The sequence below is a fragment of the Eubalaena glacialis genome, chromosome 19, assembly GCF_028564815.1.
Source record: "Eubalaena glacialis isolate mEubGla1 chromosome 19, mEubGla1.1.hap2.+ XY, whole genome shotgun sequence".
NCBI lineage: Eukaryota > Metazoa > Chordata > Mammalia > Artiodactyla > Balaenidae > Eubalaena > Eubalaena glacialis.
In genome coordinates, this window is record NC_083734.1 from 13,180,485 (window position 1) to 13,207,576 (window position 27,092).

The following is a 27,092-nucleotide window of genomic DNA, read 5'->3' on the forward strand; positions in this document are numbered from 1 at the left end:
ATCCAAGATTCTTCCAGGAGCAACAGCAAAACTACCCTCAATGCATTTGACGAAATGGATGAAGTTCCGGAAACTTCAGTGTAGAAACAGAACCCAGAGCTCGTGTGCATTTGGGCCGTCTGAGGCTGGAGGCTGGGTCCTGGGCTTGGTGCTGCGGGCTTTGCAGAGTGATGGAGCCTGGCTCCACCTGCAGAGACAAGGAAAGCACCCTCATGCTGGACGGGTGGCTGAACCGAGGGGCAGTTGTCAGTTTGAGTGGGAAGCACCCTGGACTTTGTTATTCGGCAAAGAGTTTGTATAAACCCACGGCCAGCAGTCCTGAGCCTGGGAGTCCCAGGAGTCCCTGAATCCTGGGTGAAGTCTCTGCGTTCACCAACTGCAGGTCGATTTGGCTGGGAGAGAGGGTGGCAGGGCAGGGGCGGGGGCCCGAGGAGCAGGGAGAGGAGTCTTCTGCCAAGGTCCCCAGCCCCAGCCTGCACATTCTACCATCTCCCTTATTGTAACTGGGTCTCCTGAATTTAAGGGACTCTTGATCCATCCCAGAATGTGCAGGGGACTGAGCTAAGCCGGGTGTCCTGGGACTGGAGGAGAATGAGCTTCTGGAGCCTTCAGGGAGAAGGAAAACACCCTTGGAATGAGTGGCCTTTGTACTCAAGGCTCAAACTGTCTCCAACTGAGACGTTTCTAGTAGCATAATTAACACAGGGTTTTTCTTTTCAATAGAGAAAGGCTTTTTCAATTTTAAATGAAAATGACTTCAAATGAAATATGTGATTTTAAAGCTGAGAAATAGATTTTAGGATTTGGGGCTGGAGGTAAGTATTATATACTTGGCCTCGGGGTGGCCAGAGCAAGGACAAAAAGCTTTTCTTTATGCACATAAAATTCCACAAGAGACACGCCAGGCAGGGTCTACGATCTGGGTGAAAGATCTTGGCTGTTTTCCTTGTCCCAGCCCTGCAACAGTGCATGCCTCTAAGTTGGGATCATGGCTTCGACTGAAACAGAAATAGCAGCTGCTCTATTTATATGGTCTTGAATCTGAGAGGTTACTCTTATACATCAGTATTTCTCACTGGAGGAATTTAACAAAATACCTGAAATGCTCTGGTATTAAATATTTTTGTTAGCTGTGAATTTTGAAGTGGAGGAGAAGGCATTTGAGAAAGGAGCGCTTGCCAAGATGTGCAGCTTATTTTTAGATTCTCATCCTCTGATTTTTCTCCCCCCTGAAATCACACAGAGTCACTTTGGGGATAGAGGTGAAGTGGAGATAGTAGAAATGTTCCAGGTTACTGGAGCCTAAAGAACCATAAAACCCACTCAGCCTCAGTTATCTGGTAAAAGATTCATGTGGGAATTTTTGAGGTGGAATTATAATGCTATTAACCATGAATTTTAATTTTAAGTGGCACAAAAATCATTCGGCTTTTAGATAACTTGGCTATTGGCTAGTTAATCTGACTTGAGGCAAACTAAGGAGTACAGGCCAAGCAGTCCACTCTCGGCCTTTTTCTCTGCTCTGGGCTGCTCTGTGCACCAGCTTACCTGGGTGGGTAGAAACTTGGCCCCCGTGCCCCTGATGGGCTGGGTCAAGGAGAGATGCCATGAGTGGAGGATGTAGCCTTAGAGTCGTACAATCTGCAGCAGCGCCTGTGCTCTCGGATGACCCAGGGAGCCAACCAGTGCTCTAAGATGTAGTGGTCAGGCCAAGCTCAAGTGTGAGCAGGGGAGGAAGGGGCTAGGCATGTTCCCCAGAGAAGGGAAGATGTGGGGAGATTGTCCCAGAGGCAGGAGGAGCAGATGTGTTCCAGATGGGCAGAGCTAGTGCCAAAAGTTGGAAATTTCAGGGAAAAAAATTTAGTCCAATTCAGTCCAGCAACTGCTCCAGATATTGGGGATATTTAAGCAGAAGCTGGTTGGGCATTTATTAAGGATATTGTTAAAGATCACAATCAAATGAACTTGAAGGTCCTTTTAGCCTGGAGATTAGCATCCTGTATCTGGAATTACCTGCTTGCATTTATCCTGAACAGATGTCCTGGTTTGAAGGGCAGCCGTTTAGATCCATGGCACCATGCTCTACACCATGCAGCTGGGAATTCAGATATGTTTTGATTTGGATATGAATGGATAAAGCCGTACGGTTCTCCATTTCCCACTTGAACGAAAGCTGGGAGGTTAGACAGACAGAAATCAATAACTGGATCTTTGCCTTCTTACATGTATGGAGACCTGTTGTGGATCTGGATGGAATTTGTTGGCAGGACTGTTTTCTGTACTGAATCTTCTTCCTGCCAGTGGCATCCCCCAAAGGTTTTCAGCCTAGATGGTCTCAGCCTAGGTAGGTTTACCAAGGAAAGCAATGAGTCAAAGAGCATTGGCTTAAAAGGACCAGTTCTCTTATTTTACACCTGGAGACTAAAGCTCCAAAAGGAAAGTGGACTTGTTCAGAGTCATGCAGGAGGTCGTATCAGAGCTGTTGAAGCTGGAGTGTTCTGATTCTGGACCACAGGTATCCCCCTGCACGATTTTTTTTTAGCACAGTTATTCGGTAAATTTGAGTCTGCCTTTGTGGTTGACGTATGTGGGGGGACCAGAGCTTTTTGCTCAGATGATTCATGCTGGCAGTCTGCACTGTCCCTGTGATCCCCATGATGGGTTTAAAATTCAAGTGTGTGCATACAGGTGTGTACAAAACCACACACCACGCCACACTGAATCCACAGGTGTATCAGGACGTCTTAAATGATTCACATTTCAGTAATTTAAGGGGAAGGCATTTTCCAGGGATGGAATCTCCCATGCTCAGATAACAGTTTTGGCTGGAAATTTTCCTTTAACTAAACTCTGCCTCAGGAAGAATCCATTATTTTAGAAATTATGTGATATATCTGTTTGGAATAAAAATGGTGCTTACCTTTCTCCTTGCCGGGGTGGGAGAAGGAGTTCAAGGCTGTACTGTGAAGTCATTATGCTCGTAGAGGGCTCCTGCCCTGGAGCCCAGTGTTATTGACCTTCTTTTCCTTCCACAAGGCCTGGTGAGCTAAGTCCTTTTGCTCTGGGTAGGGCCCCGGTAGATGGGCCGTCATCTGGGCCTGTAAGCCATACTTGATCTCTGCATTGATTTATATGTTTTTACTGTGATCTTGGTCCCAAACACAGAATTGTCACCTTGTTCTCATTGAATGTGCCTGATCCTTGCAAATTCCTTTTACATCTTGTTTTTAGTGCCGTGTGTGTGTGAAACTCTATGTTCAAGAAAGAAGTCATAAATGGAGTAAGAACATTTTAGTGCCATTGAAGAAATGCTTTTATGATTTCTAATAAATATTTATTTTGCCTTGTTATGATCATGTTTTATCCTTGTCTTAGGTGTGCCGCTATGAAGACTGACTAGAAATCGTAGGGTGTCGCTTAACATGAGTGGATAAAGGGAAGGCCACCTTTCGGACCTAAAGTATTATTATTGGTCCCAGCTCAGCACACTAAGACATGCCACCTTTGTGCAGCGTTTACATCTCAAAGTATATCACGTCCAGTACCCCATTTTAACCACTCAATAACTCTGGAAGTAACTTGAGTAAAAGGAGACCTAGAGATTTTAAGTGACATGCCCAAGGAATCACAGCCTGAAAACCTTATAGGTTCAGGTAATATGACCCCAAGCAGGGGGTCCATCCATAGAAATCCCTCCTGTCTACCTCACAGGGCCTTTATTTATAAGGAGGCAATAAGGGAATGGACAGGAAAGAGCTGATACTATTACTATCATTATTGCCCAACATATATGTATGTGCAGTTTTTCATTCTTTTGAGTTATTTTGAAAGAATGGCAGTGCTCAACTTGAATGCCAAGATGATGCTGTGTCTTGAGGGGTTGCAGAACTTGCAAACAATTTATTGATAAGTGATGTGCTGCATTTGGTCAATTACTTAATCCAAACGATTCCCAGAATAACACCCTTCACTGGGATATGTCTTCTCCAGTGGCTAGGAAACGGGAATTGTACATAATTCACATCCTAGCTCAAACAGGTTTCAGTCTATAATCTAGGAATGTGCCATCCACGGAAACATTCTGGGTAGACTGATAGAAAAAGGGTGGAAGCCCCTGTTGTAGGATATATTCTGGGAGTGGGATGCCTAGGTCAATGAGGATAAACAGTTTTATGACTTTTGATACTGTGAAAAATTATCTTCCAAAAGATATTTTGCAATTTTTTCAGCCTTTGAGATTGTATGCTTCCCTATTTATAAAGTGCTTTCATTCATATTGGTTATCTTAATCCACTGTTTTGTAGATGGCTTGTTTAATTTTTATTTTTTTATTTATTATTTTTGGCTGCATTGGGTCTTCGTTGCTGCACGTGGGCTTTCACTAGTTGCGGCGAGCGGGGGCTACTCTTCGTTGTGGTGTGCGGGCTTCTCACTGTGGTGGCTTCTCTTGTTGCAGAGCATGGGCTCTAGGCACGCGGGTTTCAGTAGTTGTGGCACACAGGCTCAGTAGTTGTGGCTCACGGGCTTAGTTGCTCCGTGGCATGTGGGATCTTCCCGGACCAGGGCTTGAACCCGTGTCCCCTGCATTGGCAGGCGGATTCTTAACCACTGTGCCACCAGGGAAGTCCCTGTAGACGGTTTGATGAGTATTCTATCTCCATTCAATAGGTGGGGAAATTGAGACTTGGAGAGAGATGGAATGACAGGTAAAGGTCACAGTGCTTTTTCCTGGGCCAAGGATCCAGGTTCTCTGAGGTGTACTGGTACGCACTAGTCCAGTAGTGTCAATGAGCTCATATAACAGAGTGGTTTAGCCTAGCCTGAGTCACATTTAAGAATAAGTGTCATCCAGGTAAAGGGAGTGTGGTGGTGGGATAGGGTTTCAATAAGAGGGAACAACATGGGCAAAGACCATGTTGTAGTAGGGAGCTTGGTGCATTTGAGGATGGAGAAGTCTTTGTGGCCAAATTGCTGGGGAAAAGGGCTGCAGAGGTAGGCAGAGGCTAGAGCACACAGGACTCGTCCAGCTGTGGGGAGGCTTTGAGATTTCCTATCAAGGGTGAGGGGAAACCACCAAAAGCTTTCACACAATGGGATTATTGAATTTCCTTTTTTTCCCCATAGGGTTGCAGGCTTAAAAGGGTGTAATTTTCCATCCGCCATCATTTGGCCTATAGTGACAGTCTGAAGAGTGTGGAATGGAGTAAATTCTACCTGGGAGTGATGGGGATACTCAGGAAGTGACTGGGAAAGAAGGCAAGAAGGCAAAGAGAAGGCAGAGACATTGATGGACTATGAAGACATTTCAGTAGAGAAGGAATGGTTGAGCACACTCATTTACTCAACTGAACTTTATCGGGCATTTATTAGATTACAGGTGCTGAAAAAGACACTGGTAATGTCCCCAAGTTTGGATGGAAGCAGAGCGGGTCAAAGGGGCAAGCCAAGAAAGGCTTTATAGATGAAATGAGAGTCGAGTTGCATTTGGAAGAAAAAAATAGGAATTTGCTGACGTGAGGTCTGGTGGGGGGAGGGGCAGGGATGGAGGAAGGGAAGGGAGAAAATTCTAGGTGGAAAGGCCAGTCTGTGTGAAGACACGCAGGAATAAAACAACACAAAGCCGCCTGGAACAGAGAGAACCTGAAGGCAGATGAGTCTAGAGAGGTTGTGGGGAGGGAAGGGCAGATCAAAAAGGGCCTTTTATGTTAGGAATTTCACTAGGCACAGTGCTAAGTACTTATCTGCATTAGCCCACTTAATCCTCACAATAATCCCATGAGAGGGACACTATTATTATGATTATCCCCATTTTATAAATGGGAAAAATGAGTCTGCAGACTGTTAGAAATAATCAAAATAAAACTGAAAGTGGCTAAAGCCACACAGCAATATGTTGTTATAGATTTTAAAAAATCACATCTAACTAACTCTAAAGATATAAATATTGAGTCAGAGAGAATGAGACTTGACAGAAATAATCAGTACAAAAACTGAAATCGCAGTGGCCTCAGTTGCACATTGTAAATTTTGTAACTAACTAAAATTTGATGGGAGAATAAAGTATTTTTGCCAAAATATACGTATGGAAAAAAACTGACCTAGAAAAATTGAACTTAGACATAGAGCACAAAGGAACATTCTATGTTCTATGGGAGAAGGAAGCTTGGTAAAACTTGTTATATACAAAAGGTGATTGATAAATCAAATCTTTACTAAAGAATTCAGAAGGAAGAGAGTTTATTCCAATGAAAATAATTTTGGTAAAGTGCAAAAATAAATGCTGAAAATTTAGAAACAGTTTAACTTTGTGCTATAGAGCATTGAATATGGAATGAAATTGGCTTAATGGAATTTGCTTTGCAAGAATAGAACTGTCTATAGAGAGAGAGACATATATACGTTACAGATAATGTTAGTGTGATTTTGTAAATATATCTGAAACCGTAAACATGGGTTCCTTGGGGTCCAAGTCATGGGATAAAATGTTCTTTACTTGGCTGCCATGAGGAGGGAGGGGAGGCTCCTGCAGGGATTGGAGCGGGAGAGAGGCAGCGTTTTAGCCCGGGGACCTTTGAGGAGAAGAATCCTGGGAGTGAGGGACTTGGGCATTTAGGCCAGGGGGGAATGTCTTAAAAGAATGCATTTGTGAACCAGAGATGGCTTTGGGTCACATTTCCACTAGTGTCCACTGCCCTCTGCTCTTTCTGCCTTTACTACCTATGCTACTGGAGCCCAAAGACTTCCTTACACGTTGGTTGGGAAGAAGGGCAAGCGCCGTTCTTTCCAAGTAAGAAGGGAGGGCTGGGAGCAACATGCCTCCCAAGTTGGGAAGGAACGTGAGCTTCTAGCGGGGCGTGTGAGAGGTCTGAAGGAGGTTCTTCGCTCCCTGAGGTCAGCGCAGAACAAGTGGGCATGCCAGAGCAGTGATGCTTTGTGATGCTTTGTGTGGGTGACTGTCAGTGGACAAAGGACCATTCAGAGTTTCTTGATTTATTCATAATGTCACCTTTACAATCAGCCCTCATTTCTTGTTCACGTTTCACCTTCAAAAGAGCATTTAAAAATCTACAGATATCACAACTACTGCTAAAGTTGATAGACTGGATCCTTAATACTTTATCATTAATTCAAATGTGAAAAAATTTAAAATACCATTAGTTTCTAGTAGCATTTTTACATTACTTGAAAACATACAACATTTAATTATATGCTCAAGTTATTATTGTTTTGTATATAGTATCTATTTCAATGTTAAATTTTAAATTCAAAGGCTGTTTACCAAGAATGTTAAACTATCAAAGTATAAGGTATAAAAAGCTATACAGAAATAAGAAATGTGCTTCTTTGAATAAGTTACATACATAAAGTACGATATCTATAAAAGGTATTCATTAATGTATTCACTCATTCAAGAAATTTACCTGAACGTCCGTTGTGTGCAAGGCACTGGGCTAGGTGCTGTGGAAATGAATAAGGCACAGTCCTGCTCTTCAGGAGCTTACGAACTAGTAGAATTTTTCAAGGTACTCTATAACAAGTGAGCTAGAAGTGATTTCTAATGTAAAGAGGAGCGAATACTTTTCGCATTGAGTGTTAGTTTAGCTGTCTTTGCGAAAGCTTCTTTCTTTTCATAATATGCAGCCTCGTTTACAAACACCGGGTACACGGTATGGTCTCCGCCCAGTGGAATAGTCTTTCCATCAAGAGTTAAAAACACAGGATCCCCAGGGTGCAATGGTTTCCAGTCTTGATCCTCTCAGGAAACAATTAGAATACATAGACTACATTAGATTTTTCGCCTACTTTACAAATTGTACAATGGAAAAGAATATGAAAAAAAACACATATATGTATAACTGAATCACTTTGCTGTACACCAGAAAGTAACACAACATTGTAAATCAACTATACTTGAATAAAAAATAAATTTAAAAAATTTTAATGTCAGGTTCTAGACAACTAAAATGACAGCATTGTCTTCTTTTAAAAGAGATAGTGTAGAGGCATATGAGTTATCTGACTAAACTGAGAGTGAGCAGTTAATTTTGGCAGCGGTTTTAAGAGTTCCCCTTTTTATTTTTATAACTGACACATGTGATTACAGTTTGCTTCGATATCAAGTTTGCCTTGAATATTGCCAAAGAGATTTATAATATCAAAAGGCAAAACTAAATGCGCGTCTCCTCAGGTGCATATTCTAACTCTTGCTACCTGAAGTTAAATTCTGCTCAGTCAAATTTAGGAAATATCCATTAAGAGCCTTCTGTGTATAAGACATTCTACTGTTGGGGATAAAAAAGGAGTGACGTTGTGCCTGCATGCTAGGAGGTTCTATACTGGTGGGAACTGGTGGGAGAAGGTGGGGTGTGGGCTGGGAAAACTCTAAGACGACGTGGTTATTTCCCATACGTGTCCCCACATTAGGATAACAACTGAATCGTTTGAGAGGTCCCCACCAGGGTTTGGACTTGTAAGCCCTCAAACACCAGTGCTGGCACCCCATAGGAACCCTAGAGCAGTTCTCCTCAAACTTTGCTGTGTTTGCAAATCACGTAGGGATCTTGTTAAAGTGCAGATTCTGATTCTATAGGTCTGGCGTGGGGGTCTGAGGTTCTGTATTTCTAACAGTTCCCAGCAGCAGAGCAGCATCACCTGAGAGTCTGGTAGAAAAGCAGAATTTGATTCCCCACCGCAGACCTACTAAGTCAAAATCTTCACGTTAACAAATCCCCAGAGGTTCACAGGGGCAACATTTACGTTTGAGAAGCGTTGCACCACAGCGATTTTCTGAACCCTGGCTGCACGTTACAATTACCTGGGACGTTTGAAAAATATAGATGAATAAGGGCTGGCCCCATCTCAGATACATCAAATGGGAATCTCAAGAGTGGGGCTCAGGCATCACTATTTTCTAAATTTACGTACAGTAAAATCCAACCATTTTTGGGTATGGTTCTATGAGTTTTGACAAATACATAGCACAGAGTCATATAAGCATGTAATCAAGAAGCATAATTCCATCACCCACCTCCTCCAATTCCCTCATGCTACTCATTTATAATTCGCTGTTTGTATTTTTTTTAAGGCCCCAGGTGATTCTACAGGACAGAGTGGCTGAGAGCTACTGCTCCAGACCAGTGGTTTTCAGTCAGAGATGTGCCCCAGAACGACTGACAGGGTTTCTTCAACACCTCCCCACTGTCTGCTAGCCCCACCTGCAGAGATTCCGATGGGCAGTGCTACCCAAACCTGAGCCACATGAAAATCGCCTGGTGAACCTAATTGACTTCTTGTCTCCACCCTGATGAATTAAATCAGAATCCCTGGGCCGGAGAATGAGGACTTTAAAAAGTTCCTAAGGTGATTCTCATGTGGCCGGAGTTTGAGAAGCACTGTGTTAGTGCTTTTGTGATAGGCTCCAAGCATTTGGGGGTGGGAGTAGGGAACCTGGAGAATTCTAGTGAGCACCCCTGATTAAGAACCATCACTTTTAGAATAAAATCTGGACTCATAACCAGGTGCCTGCCTGAGTCTCTGGCTCCAGGGTCTCTGTTCACTCCCTACTCTCCGTTGACACTGGTCTTCTTGCTGTTCCTCAAACACTCCAAGTTTGTTCCAGCCTCAGAGCCTTTGCGCTTGTTTTCCACATGGCTGACTTCTCATCTTCCAGGTTCCAGCTTCAATGCCCTCATCTCAGAGATGGCTCTTTCTGACCACTCCATCTAGTAGGAACCCTTTGTTAACTGCTCCTGTATTATTCTGTTTATTTCTTTTATAGCACTTATTACAATTTGAAATCATGTGGTTGATGTATTGTTTACTTATTCATGGTCTGTTCTCCCCTTATTAGTATGGAAGCTCTATGAGAGACCCTATCTTGAATCCCAGGGCCCAGAACAAGCTGAGAAGTCCTTCAAATATATTTATTGAAATAATCAGTCAATCAATCCCTTCTGTAGAATACTGAGCCATTCCTTATTGTCTACCAAATCAAAATTATCCTTCCTGACTTTCAAGACCTACAACTAGCCCTGTTTATTACCGATCCCATTAATCTTACCTCTCTGCCTCCCCAGGATGATTTTTGTATTTTTCATGGATGTCCTTGAGGGAATGTAAAACTTACATTTGTAACTATTGATACTATGTATAAAATAGATAACTAATGAGATAACTATGTATAAAATAGATAACTAATGAGAACCTACTGTGTAGCACAGGGAACTCTACTCAGTGCTCTGCGGTGACATAAATGGGAAGGAAATCCAAAAAAGAGGGAATATGTGTATACGTATAGCTGATTCACTTTGCTATACAGTAGAAACTAACACAACATTGTAAAGCAACTATACTCCAATAAAAATTAAAAAAGAAATCCTGTGTTGTAACCTGTTGTGACATCATCACTTTGGCCTCTGTTTCTTGTACATGCAATTTTTGTTACCTGTAGTGCTTTCCTCTTTTCTCTCCCCCAATCTTTATCTTTCTGTCCTTTAAAACACTGCCTAAGGCTCCTTCTTCAAGTTTCCACCTGGATCCCACTAAGGCACAAAGCTGGATTTGCTCCACGAGTCTGTATTTTTGGGCAGGCTACTTTATTAAGTTGTAAGTCTGAATAACTATCATTAGGGTCATTAAACAGGAGTCTGAACTGGATCAGTGGTTTTCCACCCTAATTACCCATGCCAATAAGATCAGATTATCCCAGAGTGGGGGCCCGGCATTGTTATTTTTTAAAAGGCTCTCTAGGCAATGTGCATCCAGGGTTGAATGCACCAGACTAGACAATCCATTGGATCACTTCCACATTTCTGAGGTCTGAGAGTGTGCGTGGAGATGGATGTTTTAGCTTTTTGGAATCTTTGCTCCTCTCTGCTTTTATCTCTGCCTTTTCCAGTTTTAAACCTCCTATACATTCCTAAGAGCCTTTTCTTCCCCTTCACTATGCTATTATTGATCAAACCACACAAGGAGCAGATATTGGGGTTTTGAGGAGTCAGGAAAAGGTGGCAGAAACCATTCCAAAGAAAGAGGTTTTGATTGTTTTGCTCTAACTTATACAGTAGTAATCACAGGGAGGTGGTAGCAATGTGGTCAACTGCAAAGAACATTCGTTCTGGATCTGTCATCAATAACTATAGGACTATGGGAAGGATCTAATTTTTGAGCCTCTGCTTTCTTATATTAAAATAGATATAATAATTCTTACCCATTGCACCTGAACAGGAATTTCACATTCTCTGACCCCCATCCCCACCTCATTATTCTGTTATAGCATCTGGTTACCTTCATTTCAAGATCACAGTTTAGACTTTAGTATATCTAGACTATAAATTCCACAAGAATATAAACCATGTTCACTGATGTACCCCCAGAGCCAGCAAAGGATTTACGCAGTAAATATTTACTGCGTGACAGTCTGAATACATTAGACTGCAGTGTTTTTGAGAACATCAAATGAGCTAATGCATGTAAAATGCTTTATGGACTGTAAAGTTCTACTCAAAGGTAGGGCATCATTATTTTCAACATTTAAAAGAAATAGTGAATGTTACCTGCAGTTTAGGGTGGATAATAGCAGCCATTTCTCCACTTTCATTCCTGGGATAATCAACTTTCTCCATTATTTTATAGACTTCAATAGCACAGGGAGGAAATTCTTTTCCTATGGCAAAAACAATGTGTATAAATAGTAACTAACAAAATCTCCTGAAAAAAGGGAAGTTGATACTTTAAAGAAGGAAGAAGAACAACAACCAAAAACTGAAGACAGACAGTTACAGGGAGAACACACTATTTTCTTGCTTTTAAACCATTTTATTGTGAAGTATAACACTCAGAAAGTACATAAAACATAAATATATAGTTTAATGAACTGTAAAGTGATTAGCATCCCCTGCATGTCTCTTTCCCATCATAATCCCATCGCCTTCCCATTTGAGCAGTAACCACTAATTTTGGTAATGACTCACTTGCTTTACTTTATAGCTTCACCACCCATGCATGAATCCCACACAATATAGTTCAGGTTTGCCTACTTCTGAATATTTTACAAATATAATCAATCAATATATGCATCTTGTGTCTGTTTTCTTAAGATGAACTTTTGGGGAAGATTCATCCATATTGTGGTGTGTAGCTATTGTTCATTTTATTTGCAGTATAGTATTCCACTGTGAGAAAATGCCATAATTTATTTATTCTTTCTATGGTTTATAGACATCTTGCACGTTTCCAACTTGGGGCTATTAAGAAAAATGCCTAAAGCTGAAAAAGCCACCCTAGAGGCACATGTCATTGGCCATAACAGCTCTTGCTCTAGTGTTATCTTATTTCATCATTGCCAGCATTACCAAAATGCTGAGTGTTGGCTCTATGACTAATGATCTCAGGTCCCAGAGGCCTTTAACTTTCTTGGCCTATGGAGTAAGTGGACAATATATTATAAAGGACTTGTACCCTTTCTATTAACAATAAGAAGTTTAGGTTTCATAATCCTGAACCAATCCAATACACCAAATAGCCCAACACTCGATTTCTTATTTTCTTTGATTTCTTTGTTTCTTCTATTTATTGGATTTGTCTGTGTCTTACTGAGTTTTTCATGGTTACACTGTTCTTGAAAAATGAAACTTCCAGGCTATCTAATAGGTTAGAGTGGCTTTAAAAAAATTCAATTTATTTAAACTAAAAACCCCCCCAGACAGTTCATCCATTTCTCCCATCCCTACCTGTTTCTGCTTTAAGGCAACCCCCAATTTGTTTTCTGTATCTATGAGCTTGGTTTTAAATTTTTATTTATTCATTTTTAGATTTCACATATAAGAGAGATCATATGGTAATTGTCTTTCTCTGCTTGACTTATTCATTCAGCATAATGTCCTCGAGGTCCATCCATGCTGTCACAAATAGCGAGACTTCATTCTTTTTTATGGCTAAATAATATTCCATTGTATATGGATACCACAATTTCTTCATCCATTCTTCCATTGATGGACACAGGTTGTTTCCATACCTTGGCTATTGTAAATGATGCTGCAATGAACACAGAGGTGCCTATAGCTTTTCGAACTAGTGTTTTCATTTTCTTTGGATAAATACCTCGAAGTGGAATTGCTAAATCATATGGTAGTCCTATTTTTAATTTTTTGCAGAACCTCTATGCTGTTTTCCATAGTGGCTGCACCAACTTAGATTCCCACCAACAGTGCACAAGTGTTCCCTTTTCTCTACATCTTCAACAAAACTTGTTATTTCTTATTTTTTTGATAACAGCCTTTCTAAAAGGTGTGAGGGGATACCTCATTATAGTTTTGATTTTAATTTCCCTGAAGATTAATGATGTAAAGCATTTTTTCATGTATCTGTCAGCCATCTGTATGTCTTCTTTGGAAAAATGTCTATTCAGATCTTCTGCCCATTTTTAAATCACACTTTTTTTTTTTTTTTTTTTTTTGCTATTGAGTTGTATGAGTTCTTCACATATTTTGGATAGTACTCCCTTATCAGATATATGATTTGCAAATATTTTCTCCCATTCAGTAGATTGTATTTTCATTTCGTTGATGGGTTCCTTTGCTGTGCAGAAGCTTTTTAATTTGACATAGTCCCACTTGTTTATTTTTGCCTTTGTTGCTTCTGCTTTTGGTGTCAGATTCAAAAAATCACCAAGACCTATTTCAAGGAGCTCACTGCCTATGTTTTCTCCTATAAGTTTTATAGTTTCAATTCTTATGTTCAAGTCTTTAATCCATTTTAACTTAACTTTTGTGTATGGTGGTTAAGATAGTGGTTGAGTTTCATTCTTTTGCATATGGCTGTCCAATTTTCCCAACACCATTTATTAAAGAGACTGTCCTTTCCCCATTGTATATTCTTTGCTCCTTTGTTGTAAATTAAATGACCATATATGCACGGGTTTATTTCTGCGCCTTCTATTCCATTTCATTGATCTGTGTGTCTGCTTTTATGCCAATATTATATGGTTTAATTACTACAGCTTTGCAATATGGTGTGAAGTTAGGGAATGTGATGCCTCCAGCTTTGTTCCTCTTTCTAAAGATTGCTTTGGCTATTCGGGGTCTTATATGGTTCCATAAAATTTTAGTTAAGGATGCTCACAAACAACACTAAACCAAAAGATGTTCTCAAATTATTCCTACTGACACACTGTCCACAAGTACACCGAGGTAGGACAGAGGTAGAAAACAGAACTTAAAACGCCAGTGTGGAAGAGAAAGAGGCTAGGACTGGGAGTCATGATACCTAGGTTCTAATCTCCTCGCTGTGTAAACGTGAGCAAGACACTGAACTTCTCGAAGCTCACTTTCTTTACCTCTCAAACGAAGGTTTCACATTAGTTTACCTTGGAGGACTCTTCCAGCTCTGACATTCTGTGATTGCATAACTTCAGGAGGACGTTCAGCTGGTTAGATGACTTCCCCACTGTGCTCCTTCTCTTAACTATGTTAAACATTTGGGTAGCTCCTGAGCAGTGAGATATTGGGATGCAGGCAGTCTGCCAATAGTGGAGTCCAACTTACAAAGACGCAGCATTAAACAACCCAATGCCCAGAAACTTGGAAAAGGAGTAGTTTACATTTATACCAGGCAAACTCTGAATAAACAGGACGAACTTTCATCCAACGTAGAGCCCATAGTGTGCTATGGTTGCAATCCAAAGAAAAATCTTCCTTTCCCTTTGGCGCGGAAAGTGCAGCCAGGGTTGGAATGCAGATACCCCACGATTACTTCTGTATCAGTTAGCTTTTGCTGCATAACACACTATGCCAGAGTTTAGTGGCATAAAACAACAACCTTCTAATTTAGCTCATGACTCTGTGAGTTGGTTGGCCCGTTCCTCTGGTCTAGGCTGGATTGGCTGATTTCTAATTGGCTTGCTCATGCATTTGTGGTGAGATGGCAGGTCAGCAGGAGGCTGGATGATCTAAGACGGCTTTACTCTCATGTCTGGCATTTGACGGGCTGTCAGCCGGAGCTGCAGGACTATTGGCTGGGGTGTCTCAGTTCTCAGCCTCACAGTCCCTCATTATCCAGCAGGCTAGGGTGGACTGATTCACAGAATGACAGTGCAAGGTTCCCAAGGTCAGCAAGAGAGCAAGCCCTGATGTTCAAGTTCTTTTCAAACCTCTTCTGTGGCACAAAACGTGTCACATGGCCAAGCCAGATTCACGTGGTAGGAAAATGGACACCATCTCTTGATAGGACATGGAAGCAGGGAAGGGAAGAATTTGTGGCCATTTTTAGAATTTACCACACCTTCCAAGATGAAGATGGAAACATCAGATGTCATACCTTTAAACCAGAAGGTCCATTGGGAGGAAAGGAGAAAGTGGTAGAACACAAAGGAGCATGTTTTTGCTACTTAGAATCTCAGAGCTAGGAGTCTCAAATGCCTAAGTTTCCTCGATGCTTGAATATTCTCCGTATCTTTCTGACCAAGTGGTCGTCTTGCTCCTGCTTAAACAGCCTCACAAATTGTGGTCTGTTCCATTGTTGGTCAGCTTCGTTAATTAGAAATTTCTTTCTTTCTTTTTTATTTTTAATATTTATTTATTTGGCTGAGCCAGGTCTTAGTTGCAGCACGTGGGATTTTTTTTTTAAGTTGAGGCATGCAGGACCTAGTTCCCTGACCAGGGATCAAACCTGGGCCCCCTGCATTGGGAGCGCGGAGTCTTAACCGCAGGACCTCCAGGGAAGTCCCAGAAATTTCTGTCTTTAGGTAACACTATCCCACCGATTCTATTCTGGCCTCTGAGTCACAGAAAACATGTCTAATTCCTTTCCAATATAACACTTCTGAAACTCTGAAATAAAATTGGCCTTAAGACTTCTTTTTGCCAGTCTAAGTATCTTTGATTCTATCAGTCTCCACTCATATTGTCACATACACGAGGATACATGTGAAGGTACTTTGTAAACTGAAGTTCTATGTGCATCTTTGGGATCATTCCTATTATGGTTTTCAAACTCTTCAACATGCTCAACTACCTCCTTGGCTAACCTTACTTTATACATGTTTCTCCTGAAATATGGACTTGGAATTTATTCAGAGGTCTCCAAATGTTGTTTATCCAAGCAGAAAAGAGACTATCACCTCCCTCATTCTGGGATTTTTTTTTTTTTTAAACACACTTTTACAGGCATTTTTTTTTTTTTAATTTATGGCTGTGTTGGGTCTTCGTTTCTGTGTGAGGGCTTTCTCCAGCTGCGGCAAGTGGGGGCCACTCTTCATCGTGGTGCGCGGGCCTCTCACTATCGCGGCCTCTCCTGTTGCGGAGCACAGGCTCCAGATGCGCAGGCTCAGTAATTGTGGCTCACGGGCCTAGTTGCTCCACGGCATGTGGGATCCTCCCAGACCAGGGCCCGAACCCGTGTCCCCTGCATTGGCAGGTAGACTCTTCAACCACTGTGCCACCAGGGAAGCCCTCATTCTGGGATTTTTTAACATGAAAGTAAAATTTTGTTCCTGATGTATTTAACCTTAAACATTTGGTTTAGATTATTGTTAAATATTGTCAGAACTTTTTGGATCCACCTTTTGAACCCAGATATTTTCCTGATAGCTTCCTGTCACTTACCACTTATATAAGCATGTCACTTATGTCCTTATCCAAGTCACTAATAATAATTTTGAGTAGCACAGAGCCAGAAATGGAGCTCTTCTATACATTTCTAGAGACTTTTCTTCAGACGGTTATGATCCTTTTGCCAGCGTTCTTTGGATAATGGTGCTCTTTCCATGTTAGTTAAAAATCCATCAAACTGGATAGTCTAAATTAATACTGGTTTTAAAATTTTGAATTGCAGAATCCTTTGGTTAAATGAAATGTTACAAGGATAAAACAGATAGAACTGCTCTGATTGAAGCAGAGGTGGGGTGGCTGTCCCGGAGCTACTAGGACAGCTACTAAATCCCCACCCTGTGGCAGGAATCTATGGATTGTGATTTGAAAACCATGTTTTTTTTCAGTCAGGTTTGTGGCCTTCTACCTGGGTGCATTGTTTCTTAACATCATAGTCTCACACTCACTATTTGAATGGTTTCTTGTGAATAAGTGATGACCTTCCCAACACCAGGTCCATTAGACGGTATAGAACCTGTCCCCAGACAAAGGTGGTTAAATGCTGATTTTCAGTCTTTGTGACTTTGGAGTCAAAGGATTCCCAAGCACAGAAGAAATTCCTGTGATCACAGTAGGGTGCACAAACAGGTTAAGGGATTATACTCCCCACAGGCACTGAACTATTCACCAGCTCTGTCACTGTAATGGCCCATTCCTCAACGATAATTTCAGTTCTGCCTGTATGAATGAATAATTATTTACATAAGATGCCTCTTTGATTTTACTTTTATTATAATTCTTAAAAATTTTAAAGTTATTTTAAAAATAATTAATAGATTTCATTATTTTTTCTGCTGCAGTTTTAGGTTTACCAAATAAATGAGCAGATAGTACCTAGAGATCCATATACCCATCTCACCACCAGCCCCATCTAACTGTTTTGTAATTGCACAAATAATACATGAATACATCATTCTTCCTGAACACAATTAAAACAAAATTAACCTGGTTTTCCCCTCCTCTCCCCAGTAATTGCTGTTATCAGTTTGATATGTTTTCTTCTAGAACTGTTCCTACGTACTAACATATATATTTATGTGTATTCTAGCAAGTGTTTATTATTATTATTTTGAAGCAAATTGGCATATTGTATGTTTTGGTCTGCAACTTGCTTTCTTTCAATTAACAATGTAGTTTGAAGATCTTTCCATGCTATTTTATTTAACTAACCAACTGATGGATATTCAGGTCATTTCCATTGTTTTGCTTTACAAACAATGCTGCACTAACCACCCTTGTATGTGGCATGTAGGTGTGCATGTGTTTGTGTTTCTTTGAGATGTGGAATTGCTGGGTCATAGGATTTGCGCATATTAGAAAGTGGTTACTGTAAAATTATCCTCTAAGTGTCTTTACCAATTTATACCAGCAGGGAAGGAGAGTGTCTCCTTTTCCTACACCCTTACCAACACTTAATACTATCAGATTTTAATATTTTCCCAATCTAATGGGAGAAAATGGTTTTGCATTTTAATTTGCACTTTTTGATTACTAGTGATACTGGACATCTTTTCATCTGTTTATTGGACGTTTGTATTTCTTTGCTTTTAAAAATGGATATTAATAGGAAAATGAGGATTTCATTTGGGGAGCTTTATTTGGTAGCTGCTTTTCTTGAATGTGTCTACACTGGTCATTGACGAATGGCTGAAGTGATTAAATTTTTTAAAAAGCAACTAGTGTCACAAACATGGCAAATTTAACCTAGGTTCCATTGCTATTTCAATGTTTAGTGGTTAAGTCATTATGAGTACTCCATCTCATCTTCCTTTTCTGATTTATTTACACACACACAAGCTAACAATTAAAGAAACAATTTCTGCCTACTACTTACCTTCATTGAAACTATGTATAAAATCAAGAGCATGTTTAATCATTTTTCTCATTTGATCCAGAATATCAGCTCTCAGAACCCCTTGAGGCTGGGGACCAACTTCTATACCTAGGTACAGAAGGGGAGATAGTCACAGTTATATAAGTATTAGAATATAAGATCGAGCATTCTCATATATCAAGATCTGGAATCCCATCATTAAAAATGATTAAAGAGGACTTCCTTGGTGGCGCAGTGGTTAAGAATCTGCCTGCCAATGCAGGGGACACGGGTTCGAGCCCTGGTCTGGGAAAATCCCACATGCCGCGGAGCAACTAAGCCCGTGTGCCACAACTACTGAGCCTGCACTCTAGAGCCCGCGAGCCACAACTACTGAGCCCACGTGCCACAACTACTGAAGCCCGCGTGCCTACAGCCCGTGCTCCGCAACAAGAGAAGCCACCGCAATGAGAAGCCCGCGCACTGCAACAAAGCATAGCCCCCGCTCGCCACAACTAGAGAAAGCCCGCGCAGAGCAATGAAGACCCAACGCAGCCAAAAATAAATAAATAAAATAAATAAATTTATAAAAAAATGATTAAACAGGTAGACCATGCAGCATTATGGAAAATATTTGAGACCTAATGTTAGGCAAAAAATAAAGCAGAACATTTACATGTACAAGTTATATGCATAGTAAATAAAGACTGGGAGAGAACATGGAAAAAAATCAAAGAGTTGTGTTACAGTAGTAAGGTTTTGGGGTCTTTTTTCTTTAAATTTCCTTCAATATTGTCAAAATATTAAAAAGTAATAATATAGTAAAAGGAGTAGACAAATATATACTGACAAAATAATAAGTGGCCACAAAGAGAAACTGTCACAGACCTAACATTTAGCTTGTAGGAGAAAACACATCTATAATATTTAGTAATAGAAATCTAGACTAAACGAGCCATGGATTTAAGTCAAATGACAATCTATGTGACCCTAGAGCAACATTCTTGCCCTTAATATAGCAACCCATCCCAACATGATAGTGCAATGGTTTTAATTTTCTGTAGAAAAAATTTGTATTCATTTCTTCTCACCCCAATAAAATTCTGCCTGTACTATCAGGTCTACTTCCTGTGGCTGTCAAGCATCCATCCATAAACCTACAAAATACTCTTTCTCTAAACCACTTATCTAGTCCCTTCCCTCCTGTCCAAGTCTCCCACACTGTTATCACTCCAATCATCATCTTATCCATTTATAGAACCATTTACCAAGTATAGCATCATCCACTCTCTTCCACCAATTCATATACATTCTTTTCCACCTATTCTATTTTCATTCACTTCTGTTATTTCTCAATTCACAAAATCTTACTGTATTCTCTTTTATCTTCATTTTCATTTTTGTGCTTAGCTTTCCTGGATATACTTAAGTATATGACATAAGTGTGGTTAAGGTATGCATCAGTACATAAATGATTTGTACAAATGTGTGAAAATGTGTTCGTGGATATGTCTGTATGTGTACTGTAGAAGACATTGTTGGTTGCCTACCCAAAATTCATTCTGTCTTACTCCTTGCTGACAGAGTCCTGATTTTGGTTGGGGTATCCAACTCAGGGGTAAATGTAGAATAGTTTTAGTCAATCATAGTAATCTCATTAACCCTAGTAATTAATTTAAGAACGGATATGTGACCCAGTTCTGAGCAACTGGCCATAATGGAAGGTCTGCAGGGGAGTTCCTGAGAGTCTCCTTTCTTCCACTAGATATTGTCATGTTGGCATATGATGCTTGAAATGACAATGAACATCTTGTGGCACCTAAAGTCATAGGAGTATTATAAAACATTGAGTTGGAGAGAGTGTCTCTCTGATCTTAAGTGTTTTTCCCCCCAATGACTGGATGATATAAAAAATATTCCAAATAAAATAGTAATGTTGAAAGGAGAACATATAATATTTCTAATTACTTATGATGATCTTAATACTCCCCCATATTGAAACCTTTGAAAGATTTGGCTCTCTTTTTAAGAGCCAAACATATCAGTAGATATTTGTTCTACCTAAGAGCAGCATTGCCCCATAAATGTAATAGACCAAGATTGCTCTCTCAAGACTTGGAAATCCTATGCTTTATATGGTGTCACAGAGAAAAAGGAACTTTACCCATTATTGTCAAGCATTTGGTTTGTTTCAAATAATTATCTATACTTGGCTATTTAGCTTGCCTCAACTGATCCCTTGATTATGCACCAAAATTATCAATAATTGAATAACCAAGATAACTTTAAATTTGCTTCTATTGTTTGACAACTTGTTTTCAAATTAAATTTCTCTTATTTAAACCACCTGAGATCTGACAAAAAAGATTTTAAGTTGTGACAGCAATTTTAATGATTATAGTGTGGTCTGCAAACAATTATGCTAATAGGTCACTCAGGAAAGAGAATGGAATATAGAAAAAGAGACTGCCTGTCTCGGAGGGTGTGTGAGAGTGCAAAGCTGCATGTTGGAGGTTACCAGAAGGTAAAGATGAATTCACAGCCCAGTAACTGACAGGGCAAACAAGTGAATGGATAACAAATACAGGTTACCAGAGACTCTACTGTAAAGCAGGTGCTAAGAGGGATGTTGGGAGAGAATTTTCCATGGGTCTTTTGTATTTCTGCACATCTTGCCAGCAAGATACTGACTACCTTGGCTCCAGATTATTTTTTTAAAGAATGTTTGTATAGTAAATAGCCTTGGAAGATAGGGATGGTGTCTTTCTTAAGCAAAAGGCAGGCTGCTTACTGTCCATTATAAAAGATTCAAATTCCCTCAGCTCAGTGTTTTTTCCTGGAATGTAGAAAGCTGCTCAATGAAATTGAGGAAATCTGATATAGTTAGAGACTGCCTGGAGATAGTTTGCTTATTACTTGACAATTATAAGCCATAATGATAAGCAAAGTAGCTATAAATAGTCTTTAAATTAATTTTCTCAGAGTTTCATCTGAGACATATTTTGTTTAGTTGTGACAGTGGGAAATATGACTTACCAACAGGATACTTGGCTATAGAACGAGTGGTTGCATATCTGAGGGAAGGATGCTCAATAAGGTAAACATAGCAGGGTAATGGAGCCAAAGAAGTCTGAAAAGAATTTAAAACATTTTTCTTATTATGTAAAGACCATATGCCTTGTTCTCTTTGCTATTAGAGAGTCAATAATGTCTTCAATATGTTTCACTTCATCAACTAAGATTAGTAAGACAGCTTTGTGAAACACACTCTAAAATCTGATGGTATTATTAAAGCTTTGAAAGCACATAAATGAATTACATATAAAATTGGATTATACATAGCTTTCTGGATAAAATGTACATTAAACAATTCCCCAGAACCATAAACAAAGAATATGAATAAATTCTTTTTCTGAATGGATTTGGTTATTTTTGTTTTCACCACTGGTTACACTTACTATTTAGCTTAGTATTGGTCTCTTAAAGAATTCTTTTTCTACCCCTATGGGCCAGGTCCCTACAGATGTCGGGTAACTCCCCCTACCTCCACTTATCTGAATGAGAATTCAAGACGGCCCACCCAGTTTTGATAACATGCTGCTTCTGTGCCTGGCAAGCAAAGTATTCAGCTCTCCCTTCAATCAGCAACAAAGAATAGCTGCATTATGATCTATTACCAGAACTACTATTTAGTCAACGCCAAAAATTCAAGGAAACAAAACTAATAGTTAATCTTTACTATCTGCCAGGCATTCAGCTAAGTGCATTAAATATTTTATCTCATTTAAGGCTTATAACAGCCATATGGGGTAAGTATTGTTATCATGTCAATTTTATAAAATGAAGAAAGCAATGTTTTGGGAGTTGAATATCTTGTTCAAAGTTAGTGAGAGAAAGCCAGGATTTGAACCCAGGCACTGGCTATATGGGTCACACTCTTTCCATTAAATCATACTAGCTCATACCAGCTCTCCGGAAGGAAGGCTATCCTTTATATAAAAATAATCATACAGTTTATTATTTGTGTTCTTGTTTGCTTATTATTCTCTAGCAGTTTTTCTCTAGGTATAGCAATGGATTGCTGATTTTTTCATCTTGTAGATTTTTGAGCCTTAATATGATTAGCTGTATGAAGTACTGAAAGATCAGATGTATGTTAGGGTATCTGAATCAAATGGAGACAAGGGCAGGACTAAAGAGAGCCAATCTTTTTATCATTGGTCTTTAGTCAACATTAAATGACTATTTTTTGAGCTTCCTAAAATGGTAATTGAGCCACTTCAACCATACCATTTAAAATTTTGGTATTAATTTTACCAAATACCCTATGATTTGGTGGCTGTCTTGATAAAAGATTTAAAATTTTATAGACACAATGGTCCGTATGTTTTATTATTTTATTCATTGCATTTATTATTTTACTCATTTCTTCTCCTTTTCTCCTGCCTGTCACTCCTACCTCTATTCTGGTGCTCCTCCCAATCCCCCATTTCTCTTGGACCCTCCCTCCTGACCCTTTTCTGGTTGTTTCACATCTATAAGTGACTTAAAATTATGGGTCCTATACTAACTTGTAAATTAATAACATTGACATTACCTTAATATAATGAAACATCTGAATTAAAAAGTCACTCCTGGAATCTTCAAGAATAAGAGTGCACCCCATATTAGAAGTAGTGTTGTGAAGGTCAAAAATAATGTCATAGGAATCTTCACTATCTTTTGGACCAAATAAATGATTTATTTCTTGAGCCCTTCTCACTTCATATGGCAAATCCTCTGACATTTTTTTGCTGTTATTAGCAGAGAGAAAAAGATTAACAACATCTGTGGCTAAGGTAACATAAATATACAATAAGAACACAGTATATAAGAAACCAGTTGCCAAACCTTTAATATGAAAAATCTGTGAAGGAATTGGAAATTTATTTGAAAACTTTATAATCGAAAATTTACATTTTTTCCTTCCATTTGATTCCATGTAATGTTGCATTGACATGCTTGCAAATAATAGTTCATTTATGTGGCTGGTCACAAGAAGGACATTTCAGTTTATCATTTGACTTCAACCCTGAACAAAATTCTTCCATTAATTTAATCAACAGTCTCTTAGTAGTTAAGTACACTAGGCTATAATGGAACTAGACCATCAAATGCACCTATTTTTCTTTTTTTTTTTTGCACTATAGCTAGTTCTAGTGCACAAAAATAGTCAAACTTAGGTGCTCACATCATCTAATTAGGGATTCTTAAGTGGTGTCCAGGAACCACTAGTGGTTCAGGGTCAAGCTTTACAGAGAAGAGTCTTTAGACCCTGCAAAAATGCAAAAATTTGCAGGTATATGCATACATGCATTTTCTGGGATGACGGTTGATAGTTTTTATTGAATTCTCAAATGAGTCTCTACCTGCCCCACCCTCAATGGTTAGGATACATTTTTTTCTTAATGTACATGATAATTTAAATTTATTTTTCCTCATTAAAGCATTCAACCACATTTCTCTCTAATTCCATTTATTTCCATTCTCTGACTGTTTTTGTTAGTATCTTCAAAGGACCTACAGTTTGCGCCTGGGTAATTCTTGCCTGGAAATCAGTCAAGAAAGTGGAGCAGCCATTTTTCAACTATGGGACAAAAGATGCGTATCAAGGCTAGTGCAGTGGGAAGATAGGAGGTGTCTGTGGCACTGATAATATCATTGAGCCACTGTACCAGCCCTGGACTGCCTACCTCTGGACTTATTACTTGTGAAAAAGAAACCTTTATTTGTTTAAGCCACTGTTTTCAGATTTCTATTATATGCAACCAGACATAGTTCCTAAAAGATACATATGCACTTTAAAAGTTAATTCATGCAACAACTTCATGAATTCTCCCCCTCCCCCAACTGATTTTCTTCTCATTCTCCCCCATGTGAGTAAATCACACCACAGCCACCCAGTTGCTCATGGTCAAGTCTTGAAGTCTTGAAAGATAATAGACACTTTGAGTTCTTGTGCCTGGAATCCAGGTCCCACGGGAAGAGTCCCAAAGGATAAAGCTGAAAGAATAGGCAGGAACAAGTATCCTAAAGGGAATGACATCTATATACTAAACTACTTAAATCTATTCTGGATAGGAGATTTTTGAAGAATTTTTAGCAGGGGAAAGACATGACAAGATTTGCATGTTAGGATGATCCCTATGGCTAGTGCCATACAGACAATACATGGTAGGGAGGATTGGAGTAAGGCTGGATGCAGAAAGATTCTTTAGGACGCTACTCTAACTACCTATACAAAAAGTAAACTAAGGCAGTAAAAATGGTGAGGAAGACTGGATTTGCAAAATACCTACAACTATTCAATACTTGAATAATTGGGAGACTTCGTAACCCACTAGACGTAGGGGATGAAGAATGGGGAACGTTCTAAGATGATTTCCATAGGTGATTTGGTGGGTAATCGTGACATCACTGAGATAACGAATAGAGGAAAAGCAGCAAAATTTGGGAGAGGGAAGATGGGAGAAGGTAATTAACTTATCTATTTCATAAGTTTCCATAACCACCCTGAGAGAGAACTGTCTAGCCTCTGATAAGTGTTAAATGCAAGAAGTAGAAAGTGAATTTAATTTAAGAGACTACTCTCATTGAAATGCATGTTATTGAGTGGTCATAATAAGAAAACTCACTCTAGTTCATCTCAGAGTTATTTGGGAAGTTAACATGCCAACTAACAGTTATTCTTCAAGAAATCCTTACTTGTAATATGAGTTAGTTAATAGCTGTTTTAGGTGAATAGATAAACCTTAATTGTGTTGACATAACCTCAGTCATGAAGATAAAGCATTTTTGAAATTGAAATTTATGTTAGTGAGAACATGGCCTGATACGCAAGCTATGGCTAATGTAAAATTGCCCCAGAAGAATTTATTCCATAAAGTGAGGCAAATTTGTATAAATGTAGTAACCATCTTCTGATCTGTGATGAGATTAAGTAACCCTTTAAACTCAAATTAGGATTTAATAGAAAATGAGTACATGAAGTGGTGCTCCATTAGTTGTTCCTGTGCATGACTTATATCTTAGCTTGTAGTCTGCCAACCCATTGAAAGTAGAAACCACTTTGTACATAGCTTTGTACTCCCACAGTACCTGGCACAGTGCCCCATGAAGAGTAGGTGTTTAATAATATTTTTATGTAAATGAAAGAAAGAAGTGGTAAAAAGCTTAGAAGCCTATATATCTACCGTAGTAGCTATAATGATGTAAAAAAAAAGGCAAAAATAATAAGGACATACCTAGAGTGTTATGATTGCATACACTGCATGCAATGTATCATCAGCTGTAATTTAAATTCAGAAAATTCAGGTCTTAGTGATCCATTACTGAAGGTAGTACATCTACTCCTCAGATCACAGAGCGGTCTAATGTTTTCTGATGATAGACATTTATTCACTCTTTCATTAAACAAATATTAACTGAAACATTGCACTTTTCTTAACTAGAACTTTCTGCACTACCATAAACATACTTGCAAAACACATAGTAGTAAATCACCTAGAAAGCTAACAAATATGTACCCAAGCATAGTGGCCAAACATTCATTTAATGCAAAAGACTATTAAATCTGTTTCTTTAAAGATACGACTTAAAAATAAAAACCTTTGTTATCTGTTGTCTCAGTCTGTATAGAATACATTTAAAAACAAAATCAGTTAAGAACAGTCTGATGGTTATAAAAGTTTATAAAAGAGCACATGAATGCCCAGTTTAGAGAACTGAGTAATTCATAATGGCATATAACAAAAGTGAAAGTGATCTTATTCACAATAGCGACTATATGTACAAACATGAATATCAAACGTATATGCATGTGCTCTCACACACACTACTTTTCAGACACATCCACATACACACACGTGTGCATGCATACACACACAACACAACATATAGTCTTACCCAAGATTTTCAGGTCCAAAAACTCGATTCAGGTCACAGTCAATATATCTGGTGCACTCCTTCACTGCTCTTGGGTTGGTAATAAATGGTTTTACTTCCAGCCCTGTTCTCTGAATCTCAGTGCCGTTCTCCAGCCAGTGCTTAACTAGGAATACTCCTGTTAGTTCATTCCCATGAGTTCCTCCAAAGATAGCAACCTTTTTAATAGGATCTTCAGCAGCGTGACAGGAAATCATTTTATCAAGTAGTTTTATCTGATTTCTGCAATTCAGAAGAGAGGAGATCAAAGAAAACTTAATTTCATAAGCAAAGTTTAGAAATTTAAATCTAAATGAGACTTTAACCAAAGTGCAAAGTTAACCACACGAGAACTTGAGTGGAGTGTATTTTAATTTTCTGTTACAAGTTCTGAGCCCTGTTTATTATAAGGACACTCCCTTCTTTAGCCCTGCCCTTTACCATATTTGGATTAAAATATGCAGAGATCAACTAGAGATACAGCTGTTTAACTTCTAACTCCCTCAAATGGTCGGTAGACCTAAATGCAATGATAAATTAACACCTCACACTAATGCAAAACTTCTGTTTTCTCTTCAGCTAGAATGTCATCTAATGGTGCTTTCATGACTATTTGTAGTAGTAAAAATAGATTACACTTTTCTTATCCTCAAAAATATAAAAAATAAAGA

General features: G+C 39.2%; 1 protein-coding gene across 1 annotated transcript; it reads right to left on the reverse strand.

Moving 5' to 3' along the window:
* Positions 1–6,606: 6,606 nt before the first annotated feature.
* Positions 6,607–26,691, reverse strand: ASPA (aspartoacylase). Its single transcript, XM_061175699.1, has 6 exons — positions 26,404–26,691; positions 23,057–23,252; positions 21,496–21,589; positions 18,481–18,588; positions 11,556–11,665; positions 6,607–7,753 (listed from the first exon to the last, which is right to left on the reverse strand). The coding sequence occupies exons 1-6, from the start codon at positions 26,637–26,639 to the stop codon at positions 7,556–7,558; spliced, it is 942 nt and encodes a 313-aa protein (XP_061031682.1). The 5' UTR covers positions 26,640–26,691; the 3' UTR covers positions 6,607–7,555.
* Between the last annotated feature and the right edge of the window lie 401 nt (positions 26,692–27,092).

Bases quoted from the DNA above. Each gene is read 5' to 3' on its own strand.
- ASPA (XM_061175699.1), bottom strand. From the start codon at position 26,639: ATGATTTCCTGTCACGCTGCTGAAGATCCTATTAAAAAGGTTGCTATC. The intron at 23,253-26,403 runs GTAAGACTATAT...TGCTAATAACAG, and splicing joins TTTGGACCTGAAAATCTTGG to CAAAAAAATGTCAGAGGATT. The intron at 11,666-18,480 runs GTAAGTAGTAGG...TTTTTGCCATAG, and splicing joins TATACATAGTTTCAATGAAG to GAAAAGAATTTCCTCCCTGT.